At 38.0% G+C, this 14,001-nt stretch overlaps 1 protein-coding gene across 1 annotated transcript; it reads left to right on the top strand.

The window, feature by feature from the left end:
* The first annotated feature begins 4,993 nt into the window (after positions 1-4,993).
* Positions 4,994-8,700, top strand: LOC118235153 (transmembrane protein 35A-like). The gene is made up of 2 exons (XM_035432209.1): positions 4,994-5,197; positions 6,836-8,700. The coding sequence occupies exons 1-2, from the start codon at positions 5,078-5,080 to the stop codon at positions 7,196-7,198; spliced, it is 483 nt and encodes a 160-aa protein (XP_035288100.1). The 5' UTR covers positions 4,994-5,077; the 3' UTR covers positions 7,199-8,700.
* Positions 8,701-14,001: the final 5,301 nt, after the last annotated feature.

Here is a 14,001-nt window from a genome sequence, read left to right on the forward strand (position 1 = left end):
AACATGTTAGGCCTGCAAATCTACTACTGTACATATCATCATTCTTAAGTTTAAAACATGTTGAATTAAAAACATCATCTGGCTAAACATGTCTCTCATCCCTTTTTCTTGAAAGACAGATTGATGTGTTTTGGTTAATATGCTGATTATGATCTGATTATAAGCCTATGCATATAATAGCTTAAGAACCACCACACAACTCAGTCGTGTTGATTGTTTTCGTGAACGGCCAAATTTTTGTATGTCAAACAAAAGCACAAACATTGTTTTAAATTTCTACTTACAACAAGAACAATAACAACAACAACAATAATAATAATAATGATAATAATAATAATACATAAAAAAAAAATGCCTTTCAGGACGCCCAAGGTCACTTTACAGGGAAATCAGGATAAGACACAGAGTACAGAGAACACTAAACACGACACAGAGAAGATTAAAACATTTTTTAAAAGGATAATAAAAAATGAAATAGATATAAATAAGTAATAAACAAAAATATTTTAAGCCATACAATAATTATTGGAAAATACAATGTAAAAATTGTTAGTTAAAAGAAAGAAAAAGATAATGTATGCATGTGTGCGTATGTGTATGGTTAAATCTCTTCCATGTACGCTTGTCTAAATAAGAGGGCCTTGTGGTGTTTTTTGAACAAAAAAAGTGTGTTAGAGGAGAAAGTGTGAGGAGGAGGTTTTGGTGCAGCACAGCTAAATGCCCAATTATCAGGTGAGGAGAGGCATGAGGAGGGGATGGTGAGTAGGCCAGAAGAGGAGGTGCGAAGAGAGCAGGAGGGTGAGTAGTCCAGAAGAAGGTCAGAGAGATACTGTAGGTGGATGTTTCAGAGGTGGAAAAAGGCAGTTTTGGTGATTTTTTAAATGTGCGGGTCAATGGAGAGTCAAGAAGGACATTACATTACATTACAGGCATTTAGCAGACGCTCTTATCCAGAGCGACTTACACAACTTTTTACATAGCACTTTACATTGTATCCATTTATACAGCTGGATATATACTGAAGCAATGCAGGTTAAGTACCTTGCTCAAGGGTACAACGGCAGTGTCCTTACCCGGGAATCGAACCTGCGACCTTTCTGTTACAAGCGCAGTTCCTTACCCACTGTGCCACACTCCGTCCGACATTAGGGCTCTTGACTTGAGCAGAAACAGGGAAAGAGACATTGTCAATGGGGATGTAGAAGAGAGGAGTTTAGGACAAAACCGATTTTGAGCCAAAACAAGGTCTTGTTACTGTTGAGATGTAGAAAGTTGTGAGTCATCCAGGTTTTAATGTTGTGCAAGCAGTTGGTGAGAGAGAGTGGAGGAATAGGAGTAAAAAGATGAGTTTTACTTAAAAATAATCTTCACCATGACTTTCCTCAAAATAGCCTCCTTTGGCTTTAATTACAATTAAACAAATTATTAGAAGTCTATCCTATCATTTTTGCAAAGTGGGTGGTGGAGGGGTGGGAGGGAGGTGAAGGGGTAGAGAAATAAACTGAAATCTTATCTACTTTAAGTTTTTAAAAAAAGCACACATAGTCTAATACCATTCACTTGTAGTGTAAGTAAAATAGGAACTAAAGTTGCAAGAAATATGGCAAAGAAGGAGTTAGGCTTTGATGTGCAGAGCCAAGTAAACATATTATTCCCGGAGAAAGAAGCTTAAGATTTCCAGGTGCAGTGTTCAGTACACACTCAGACGGGTCCAGCTCATGGGCAGTAATGTTAACATGAGAAGACTGGGAAGATCAAGGGGAAGAAGATCCATATCTTGTGTTGTCTACAAAAATAAACCATCACAAAACTGCACCACAACTACAGGAGAACTCAATGCACCTAGAAGCAAACCAGTTTCCCTGAATACAGTGAAACGGCAACTATCATCTGCTGGTCTAAAAGGATGTGTATCTGACTTTTTCCAATCATTCTTGGTCCAGTGTCTTTTCTTCTTGTTAACAGCTCATAGCAAGGGTTTTTTCTAGGGCTTTTTCTCAGATTATTATATAAGCACTGCACTGTATAATTTCACTACAATGTCTTTTTGTTTTACCTGGTGACATCATCTTTACCCCTAGAATAATGGGCCAATATGGCACCTGATCCTGGCTACTTCTGTCATATTCATAGACAACCAAGTTACCTATTTCTTATGATTTCTTTCTGACCTATCAAGTCTATGTATAGTCTCTGTCCAATGTATGTCTTGTGTCCCCTCCACTATATGTGAAGTTGTATGTATGCAGAACTGTGCCATGTATTGTCATGCCACTGCTTTGTACCAAAGGAAGTTCCTTTTACATTGTTATGAAGTGTTTTGATTCTGATAAATATAAATGAAACTGTCACTTTGATTCCAGAACTTGCGTGAGGAAGTAAAAAGTGGGAGCAATGCTGGATGTACCTGTGGGAGAGTCCCACAACATCATTTAATCTAGAACCAGGTAAATGAATCAGACATTTGTTTTAATCTGTTCTTTTTAAGCTTAACTTTCAACAATCTCTTTGATCTTGTTGTATCGAAATGTGAAGCACATTATAACCATGCTTATGAAAAGTGCAATACAAAATAAGTAAATATTTATAAATTAATATTTAGTAAATTAATAGTTTTGAATGGACTTCAATTTGAAAATGAGCCTTTTGGCACCACAGGATTAATGGTGTTTTCATGATTTGATATTAAAACAAAATTATATCACTTATATTTGTTTTTTTCAACCACTTATTAATTATACCAGCCCAGGGTATTTAATAGAGTTGGTATGTTCAATGTTCAGTGCATTACTTCAATATTTTTCACTGATCATTGATCTCAAATATGAACATAAAGTAAGCCATTGACTAGAATTAAGCATTCATCTGATGTTGAAAGAACAAAAGGAACCCTATCTTTAATATCCTGTCTGTATCAGATGGACAGTGTATATTAAGAATTAAGAGCTGAAAGCCTATGGTGTTCTCTGCAACTGAACACATCAACTTTTGCACAAAATCCCCCATAACTTGCAAAAATTGCATTTTGGAAATCATTTCTAAAATGGACCCAGGAAACACAAAAAGCTAAAATGGTACATGCTTGCTTGCTGGCCATTCAGACAGATTTACAACTGTCCAGGATGATTGGATGAACAGTCAAGTCATCCGACAATGGTAATATTGATAGCTGTTATTGTAACCCACCTCCAATTATAATCACTTTTTGTGTTGCTATCTCCATTTGTTGCCACAAAATTACCCGGGTGAGACAAGATGACAGTATTTATTAGCTCAGATTTTATGTTCATGAAGAAGATGACTGCAATATCTGTTTTCGTTTATTTGGCAAGTGCCTTTATTCAAAGCAACGTACAATAAGTGCATACCAAAGGTCATTGGACAACTACAAAACACAGGTCTGATGAGGTGCAATACTCTTTATGTAACAGTTATCCATAGCCATGAACATCAAGTCCAGTTTACCCAGTAAGCATTGGCTAGGACAGAAAGTTTAGACAAGTCAAACTAGAATGAGGCATGATGACAAGATGAGACATATTTACAACATCAAGATGACCATACAGGCTCAATATGCTGGATGAAGATACAAGTGTAACATGAAAGTGCCAGAGGATTAATATAGAAGGATACATGCGATAAGAGCGATTCTAGTTTGGAAGTACCCTGCAGAGTAGTGACAGTTAATCCAGGTACAGTCTGAAGAGATGCATCAAAGACCACAGCAGAAAATTGGCATGCATGCACTGAATACACTGTCAGTCAAATACTGTCTCTCTGCGCAAACACTGGTCAATTATATGCCACTCTGTGAGGCTGCTAGCCACAGCTTGCCTTAGCATGGTCAGGATTACGTTCTGAGCCATAGTGTGATACGCTGCATACAAAGGTTTTGCTTTAGCTGGATATGCCAACTTGCAGCTGTGCACTTGCATCACAGTTAACCACAAGAGTTGTTGGTCAGATATGTATGCATGTTTAAGGTTGTGACATATGAATGTCAGGGCCATATTTAGAATGAAAGGCTTCTGTCATTTCAGTCCAGCTCCACTTAAATGGAAAACACTCACTCACACCTCTTCTGCCAAGCTCTCACAGTCAGAATTTACTTTATAAATAATAAACAGCCACACATTTCCTGGACTTGGTAAATTTCTCTGTTCTTTTTAGCTCTTAAACTTAGTAATATACAGTGGTAATTTGTTTTGTGGGCATGTTCTTTTCTTTTTTTTCTTGTTTTTTCTTTCCCTCTGGAGCCATTTGTGTTGCTGTTAGAGCATCAACAGCAACACAAGTACAAAGAGAAGATGGCTAAATCATCCCTTAATACATTTTGTGTAGGACACTGCCATCACTTAAGCCAGTTAATTTATCACCATACGGTTTAGTTGTTTCATCTCCTGAATTTTATATTATAGTTCTTATAAGTATAAGTAATTACAGAAGGTTGCCAAATAGGTGAAGACTCACTGTGAGAAAGGTGATTGGTATTGACTGACAATAGTTTTAAAATATTTGTGTAAAACATGGTAAAAAAAAAAAGAGTTTGTGAAGGTGCTATTTTTGTTAAAAATCCTTTGTGAAGGAAATACAGATGTATGGTGTAGTCATCCACAGAGGAAAGAGTTTCACTGCATAGTCCTGCGTAATGTTTTTTCGTCTGAGGCGTTTGACACTTGGCATGTCTGTCAGCCACTCAGAATTTCCAACACAAGTTGTATCTCATTTTAAGATTTGATTTAAATAGCTGAAGGGCATCATTACCAACCAACAGCTAAGATCAAATATAAAAGTATACTAAGGCAAATGGTTTAATTCAATATATAATCTTTTTAATTAATTTAATTGGAGTCTTAATGGCGAAGTGTACAGTTTCTAGTTTATATTTTGTTTCATCATGAGTAAAAATCTAAAAATGCAAAGGAGGGCGATGTTAAATTCATGAAGGCTTGCATGTGCACCCAGTGGCGGACACTACGTCAGAGTTTTTTTGTCTCTACCAATCCGGCTCCGTTTCTCAGTCGCGTGTGAGTATTCGGCCGGGCAGCAGAAGCTAGGCTACTCGAGACCGCAGAAGATGGCATCACCAAGGACAATAACAATTGTCGCTCTTTCCTTCGCTCTTGGTCTGTTTTTCGTCTTCATGGGTACTATTAAGCTCACACCAAGACTAAGCAAAGATGCATACAGCGAAATGGTAAGAGCATGATTATGCACACGTGTGTAGCATCCCTTTGTGTGAAAATGAACCATTGTTTCAAGGATGCGCATGCATTTTGCATAGGGTCGGTTGCTACAGATTTGCCTATACGTATCCATAAATACGAAACATGACACAATTGTGTGTTTCAGCAAGGCGTTAATTCTGTAAAGTATAAGGATAGATTTTTTTTCTGTTAATTTGTAGACTACATTTGGGTCCCTCGACAACCGCAGACACAGGAATGCGTAACAGTCGTAACCTTAGATTTACATCTAAATGATCGAAATGAACTAAATGCGTGAATCTGATTTTGTGAAACGTATTGCAAAATACTGTAAAATGGAAACAGTTTATAATGGAGCAATCTCATTTAGCCCATTGGTTTTTATTTTAAGACACCCCAGATCAAAATGTAAATTCATTCATCAGACAAAAGTGCGAATGAAGGTTAGGCTTTACGTAATATCCCAAGTCCTAAAAAGAGTTATATCCTGCTTTAGCAATGGCGGCTGTTTCCAGCTATTTCCATTTGCACCTGCCGGTGCTGATGCTCATCCCCTTCATGAGAGCGCGACGGCTCAGCGTCCAGGGCATAGACATGATCAGGTTGTAAATTAGTGCTACATCATGTAATTCATTGGCTTGATTAATAGGTTTGATAGCAGTTTATTCTTTGGTAAATTGTTCCGGCGAACCAGTATCTAAAAATGTAGGATTTCAAATAACTGATAAAGTTCATGAACAAAGCTGTTTGTTTGAGTTCAACTGGGGAAATCCAAGATATGATTTCTGGTATTAAGCGGGACATAACTAAATGTCACAGCATTAATATGAAAATATGCATACAAAATAATAGTCCAGTGTTTGACATTACTGCGAATGGTTGTGACTGTAAATTGATGTAAAAAAATATGCAGATATAAATATTTCGAAGAGACATATGGATTCATATTGTGAGCTGCAATGCAACTTACTATTTCAAAATGTTAAGCTTTTTAATGAATACTGAAAGGTAATAAGATGGATGCAAGTGCTTTGTCAAAACAGGGTTTATTAAGTGTGGCCTGGAAAATGCCTTGCTATAAATAGAGGCATCTGACAAATCCACGAATGTAGCCATATGTGGAGTTCCTCCATGGGACCAGATGTACCTCATGATTGTGAAGTGGTTTGAAACAGACAGTTTTAGTGAAATTAACAAATTTCACTGTAGTGAGTCCAGGATGAATACCAGATGCCTCTGTCTCCTTTGTTTAAACTGGGTTATTATCACATTCAGACAAATTTATGATGTGGTCAGGGATATTTAAATGCATTTAAACCAACAATTGCACTAATGTAAATCCAGCCACATGACTATAGGTCTTCTGGCATACTATCTTATGGAGAAGGGCTTGAGTTTGGCGCTAAGTTTTTTGTTGATTATTACTGCACATGAGCATCAATTTTAATAGGTAGATTGAATGATTATGCAAGGATCTACAAAAGACAAGATCCCTGTGGGTTCTTCTTTATTGTTTAAATATGCAGTGCAACAAATATCCTAGGTAAGCATTCTTGGTACATTTGAATTTCCTGACATCTGTTTCAGTCTGTACTTCCCTTGCAAATGCCATTTCAACTGCTTTGCAGAAACGAGCGTACAAGAGCTATGCCAAGGCTCTGCCGGGCCTGAAGAAGATGGGCATCACCTCGGTGCTTCTGCGCAAGATCATTGGCACGCTGGAGCTTGGCTGCGGCGTGGTGCTGACTCTGGTGCCTGGGCGGCCCAAGGACGTGGCCAACTTCCTTCTGCTGCTGGTCATGCTGGCAGTCCTCTTCTTCCACCAGCTGGTGGGCGACCCCCTGAAGCGCTACGCCCACGCCCTGGTCTTCGGGATCCTGCTGACCTGCCGACTCCTCATCGCCCGGCAGAACGAGGAGAGGCCCGAGAGGGAGGAGAGCAGACAGCAGCATGTCAACGCTCAGGAAAAGAACAAAGTCAAAGTGTCCTAGTGCGTCACACTCTGCTCCACCCCTCCCCGTCCCCTGGCCCCATCCCCACCTTTCCATGCTGTGCAGAACCATGCCAAGAGGATGTATGGACGTCCCATTGGATTATAGAATTACTGATGAAACAAAACAGTTGTCACACAAAAACGATAGCTGCAGCCCTCCTGACTGGCGGTCTGATTGTTTTCCACCTGCTCTCTTCCTGACAGACAGCCCACTGCCCCCCCATACCCCCTGTGACCCATGCTGTCTATACCTTTGCCATAAAACCTCTCACTTCTGCCTACTGTTATGAGTTAGTACCTAATGGAAACCTAATGTTATGCAATGAGACTCCTCCATTTCTTTGTTTTGTTCATAATGTAAGCATTTTATTGTGCCATCCTATAATAAATAATGGTATTGTAAGATGGTATCATATCATACATGAGTGAGAATGCTACTAATATGTTGTCATCAGGATGTGGTTTTCATTAAGTCATTTGAGTACCGAGAGTTGTGGAATCTATATTAAACACAATATATAATATCCCTTAAGTAGAATCCAGAATGGCACTGTATAGTAATACAGTAAAAGCAAACATTGAAAAATATTGATAATTTAAGAATTGATTATATTATTCTTTTTGCAGTGCACATGGACAGTATGTAGAATACAACATTGTATTTATTCTATTTAAATTCCTTTAGTTTAGGTGACTACTGTCCTTTCATATTTTGTTCTACTGATATCTGTGCATGGAAAATAATTGCTCCTCCACATGAAATTGCTAACTCCCTCATTGTGCAAATGCAGCCATTTTTCCTGTTATCAAATGGATTTGGTGTATTTGCAAATACTGGCAAAGTAGTCTTTGCCCCCTCTGTTAATGAATCATCAAATTAGATTTCGTCAACACCATTTCACTTTGTTTGAATATAAAATAATGTTGCCAACAGAAATAAGGGAAAAAAGAAAACAAAGACCTAAATCCAAATCAAATGGTGACCAAAATAATAAGGAATTGGTGTGCTCCAGAAAGTAGCATCTACGAGTTTCAGAAGGTAACTCATAGTTTGATAAAATAAGCTGATGGAATCCAAAACGTGTTTCAGTCTAAGTGTTATACTTTTATCTAGAGTGCCAATGGATTTGGGTTATTTTTAACCTAAACCTATTATGGATTCACATATAGAATTGCTATGACTTGAAAATCGGTGAGTTCCATGGATGTCGATAGATATATTATACTACTACACCATAACATGAAAGGGATATGTACAGTAAGGGTACATTTTGTACTATGTTGTCAAAAGATTTAGAGGTAACTCAGGTTAAATGTGGTATAAAGATAGTATGATGGTATGTAAGGCATTAATTATTTGTCACACATCACCCCTTGTCCTTGCCAGTGTAGATAAATAAACGAATGCCAATAATGCTGATTACTGAACCTGATGTGTGCCAATCAGATGTGTGCGTGTAAAATTAAATGAGAAGAATAAAGAATGAAGTTTGGGGAAAATTAAGTGTTTTTTTTCTCTACACATTACATTGCATTAATACACATATGAAGTTGATTTTATGATTGAAATCCATCATGCTAGTAGTGGAAACACAGATATTTCAGAAGAGGCTTCCAAACATATTTGAGAGACACCATAATCAATGCATCAATGAATTCCAGGAGTGGACCAGAATTTATTTTTATTTTCTTATATATCTTTTTTCTCATGGCTACATCTTGCATCACACGTTGATAATACACTGTTCACACACAAACTGAAGCAAAAACTACTGGATTTGATATCAAACAGTACAACAAACTGTTGCAATCCATGATTGTGTCTGAGATTTTGGCTCATCATTCAACTTTAAATATTATGATGCATGAGTCAGTATGTTCATCCATTGATGGTTAGGAGAAGAACAGCTGACTGGTTTGGAGTTCTATCAGCATTGAAGTGGCAGAATAAGCCACAGGAAGCCATTATTAAACCAAGAGATTCAGTGTACAGGTAAAACAGGAGGGGGCTCAGGGTGGATCCCTGGGGTATCCCTGGGGCTCCCATAGTATGGCTGTGGGACTTTGGGAGAGTCATGCCTGGTCACCTGAAAGAAGTGAACAGAAAGGTATGACATGAACTGTTTATGCGCATTTGCCTGCAATACCAATTTCTGTCAGGGTAACTGCAATGACCAGATGGCCAGCTGATACATCTTCCATATAGACTGCGAAAGGAAGGCCTCATTCGTTAACTTATACAATGCTGAAAATGGGGGTACTCAACACAAAAATAGCTGTTTCTATGAAATGGTAACATACGCATGTAAATACCATTAAATAAATGCCGATTGTCAGTACTTCAGTCTCAGCGGAATTTTTAAAATCTCAAATCCAAATGCCTTAAGTATATAGCAAAAATAACAAATTTCACTATGTCATTACTATAATTTTGGAGCGCACTGTATGTGTGTATGCGTGTGTCTGTGTGTGTGTGTGTGTGTGTCTGTGTGTGTGTGTGTGAATTCTATTTGATTTGATTGTATTTAGTGTGGTAGTTTTAAATTTCCATGAAATGGCTTCTCTTTCCACTGGAGAAAAAATTATTTAATGTTCATTCCTGAAGTGAACTAAGGTTTTCTATGTAGAGGAAAGAGAAGAAATTTCATGGAATGGTTCTACTATCACATTAAATACAATTAAATCAAAATGGAATTTGCTTCTCAGGAGAACTAAGCTGGTGTGCATATTGATCATGAAGTGCAATCACAAATCACTTTGAAATAGTTGTGAATGAATGCCAAGTTCCATGCTCCTGGCATATGTAACTCTGACTTGCAGTTGTACAAACATCACCAGCATTGCAATGCATGGAATGGGGAATGGATTTAACTTTCGTGATACAAAGGCTTGGAACTTGGCATTGTGACAGCAGATGTAAAGGGATTGGGTGCAACTGAGTTCAGATAAAGGATCAATGATAAGCAACTGCACAATTTGTGCTGTAGGTCATTTCCCAGAAAGTTTTAATTCAATTTTAGAGATCCTGTTCATCCACGTGTGTGTGTACAAGCAAGATTTGTACATTTATTTAAAAAACTATTTTAAAAGACATATATATATATATATATATAGAGGAATGAAATAATCTATATATTTTGGTCAAACACAATGATTCTTGTCTTGACACACTCAAATTTTGATTTGAACTTGCTGTGCTCTGTCAGGCTATCTGCTGAAGACTGGGTTGAGGGTTTGGCTGGTTCACTGCTGGGATGACGTTTTTTTGGCTGCATGCTGACACTGAGGGGTTGGTCTTTTTTCCCGTGGCCCATTTCCAGGAAAGGCCTGTTGGTCTGGGGTTTTTTTCCCCACCAAAACCTTTACCTCAGACTTACTTTGAAGTAATAGAGTGAAATAAGTTTTCCCTTGTTGCAAAGCCTAATAGGCAATGTTTAAGTGATGTAAGTCTCATCACAAAGACAATGGAATCTGAATGGATGAACTGCTGCAGAGCTAGTAGAAGGGATATGAATCCTTTTTTCTTCGAGTTATCACAGTTGTTTTAGCGGAATGATTTTACTATGTCCACTAGATGGAGACATTTCATAATTTTAACCTAAAGTGGTCTTCAAGTTATTATATTTTTTTAAGTATTTCAGGATATTGTGAATACTTTCAGGATGTAAAATGTCTGATACCAGTGTTTTGGCCTCGTTGCAGTCATAGCTTATATAGCTGAATAACTAACAGTTGAAAACATCATTTCCCCCTGAGTTTTATAGATTAAAAACGGCACTGTTAATTTTAAGTTGGTTTTGGGCAATATAATTCATGCCACATATATTTTGTGCACTACATGTGAAGCCAGGTGGAACAAGATTTGCTTCTGAGAGCAGTTTTTTTATGACTGCATGGTGGGTTGGTTGACCCCGGTATAATATCTGTCAGTTAAGTTAATCAAGCATGGAAATTGGATGATGCAACAAAAGTTAACTGCTGAAGAGTCTTCATTCCTTTATTCACACCCATCCATCACAACACCAGTCACTATATAATGGATATAAACAGTAGAGGGCAAAAGTATTAGGCCACCTGAGGTTTAAAAAAAAAAAACTTTAGGTAGAGAAGATTTCACTTAATATATGCACATATATTGAATAACTAAGCACAAACATTTTTTTTCCATTTCTACCTACAATAACACAAAAAGATTTTAACACTTTTAAATGCTGTATTGTGTGACCAGACTGATCGAAAATTTCACCACAAAAAAATGGAATGCAAATAACCCCACTCCGAATATAGGCCGGTCGTGACTTAAGAGGTTAATGGCTTAAGGGCTGAGAGTCTGTGGTTGTGGTAGTTATTTCTGTGGGAAACTCTGAAAAGTGCTACATAGGTATGGGACATGCCTCGCCAAGTCGTAACTTGGTGGGTGGCATACTTGCCACTCCTGTATATATACAAATGCAGAGCTAATATATATATATATATATATATATATATATATAGTTGCAAGGAAAAGTTTGTGAACCCTTTCATATTACCTGCATTTTGGCACTAACTACTCATTAAATTGTGTCTGATCTTCAGACCGAATTTAATGAGTTGGGTCTCAAGTCAGCGTTTCCCGTCACCGGTGTGCCACGGCACTGGGGTGTGCCGTCAGGCTAGGTCAGGTGTGCCGTGTGCAAAATCCTTTAAAAAAAAATTTAATGTTCAAATGAATTAAAAAAAAACTTAAATGAACAAATCTCATTCACAAAAGCCAAAATAAATGTAATTAAAATGCAGATTGCTTCATTAAAACCCCAAAGGAACATTTAGGCCTACTGTTGTAATATGTGGAGGGGGGCTGCAGGGTGTTTATTTTTTATGCTTTTGGGAGTGGTGTGCCATGAGATTCTATAAATTTGGAAAGTGTGCCGTGGAAGGAAAAATGTTGGGAACCGCTGATGTAAGTCACAATAATAGACAACCACATTCTGCTTAAACTAATACTGTAACACACAATCAATTGCACTTTTCTTTATTGTCTTTATTGAACATATTATCAAAACATCACAATTCAGGCTGGAAAAAGTATGTGAGCCCTTGCATATAGTAACTGATAGGACCTCTTTAGCAGCAATAACCTCCACCATAAGTTTTCTGTAGGTATCACTCAGACTTGTACAATGGTTAGGAGGAATTTTATTTCTCTTAACAAAACTGTTTCAGTTCATTGATGTTTTTCAGATTTCTTGCATGAACCGCCCTCTTCAGGTCATGCCCCAACATTTCAATTGGGTTAAGGTCTGAGCTCTGACTTGGCCATTCCAAAATGTGAATTTTCTTCTGTTTAAACCATTGTTGCTTGACAGCTGGGACGAGATCTTGGTGTTGGTGAGCAGTGCATTGTGCATTTCTCCAAAAATGTTTATCTTTTGTCTCATCCATCCGTAGAACATTGTCCCAGAAGCAACGTGGTCTTTTTAGATATGCAGCAATGTTTTTTTGGAGAGCAGCGGTTTCCTCCATGGTGTCCTCATAAACAAATGTTTCTTGAGAAGAGCAGGCTCTGTCAATAACCAACCTTTGTGTGCCTTTTTTATAGGGCAGGGCACCTCCATCTCACACCTCCAATCTCACCTCATTGATTGGAACACTGGACTCCAATTAGCTTTTGGAGAAGTCATTAGGTTCACATACGTTTTCCAACCTAGACTGTGAAGGTTTTAATGATGCGTTCAATATTGACAAGAAGAAGTACAATTATTTATTTTAAGCAGATTGTATTTGTCTATTATCAGTCCACATTAAATGTATAATATATATTCATATTAATATACTTATATACATATACAGACGGACGGATGACAAATTCAAGGAAAAACCAACATAAAGTGTCTTAGTATGGTGTTGGGCCACCATGAGCCACCAGAACTCTTAGATCCTACAAGTATCAAACCATTCAGTGACCCCTCGTGCCCCGTGGATGGGGGCATGGTCATCCTGGAAGAGACCACTCCCACCACGATAGAAATGTTTCATCACAGGATGAAGGTGATCACTCAGAAGAACTTTATATAGAGGGTCTGCATTGACGTCACTTTCCCACTGGAATACGCCCCCTCAGTCGGGACTGAGTGGCAAAACATTTAGTAGAGGAAACTGCAAAACCGGGAGTAAATGATTATCTGCTTAAATTAAAGGCAGTTGGACACGACAGTGATCCTTACAACTTACCAAAGAACCAGTGGTCCATGGACATTCAACAAGAAATCGGAGCTCTCTTTTTACAGACTGCCGAAAGCTAAAGAAAAGAGAAGCAAATTCATCGCTGCTATTCGCAGAAACAACTCGAATCCAGGCACCGAAACGTGGATTTGTGGTTGTTATTTTGTGTCAGGTATGTTGGATTTTTGGGTAAAATAATACCTTAATAATTTGTATGCTTGGCTAGCTAATACTATCTAACCATCCCCCATTTGTTTGTAGAACACAAGGCTCATCATCATGGATGTTTTTTAACATCCAACACACCTGACACAAAATGACAACCGCAAATCCACGTTTCGGTGCCTGGATTCCAGTTGTTTCTGGGAATTGCAGCAATCCATTTGCTTCTAAAAAAGATAGCTCCGATTTCTTGTTGAATCTATTTGTACAGTCAATCGCACAACAGCTCTTTCCCATTTTAGATGTGTTTTTTGTTTTCACAGCATTCAAGTTGAACGCTAACACTGCCACTCATAGTCTTCTGCCACTCAGTGGATTTAATGTAACCTCAGTGACTTCCACTTATTGTGACATCATGTGCATACCCTCTATTGATTT

The sequence above is a fragment of the Anguilla anguilla genome, chromosome 9 (genome assembly GCF_013347855.1).
Source record: "Anguilla anguilla isolate fAngAng1 chromosome 9, fAngAng1.pri, whole genome shotgun sequence".
In the NCBI taxonomy this organism is placed as follows: Eukaryota; Metazoa; Chordata; class Actinopteri; order Anguilliformes; family Anguillidae; genus Anguilla; species Anguilla anguilla.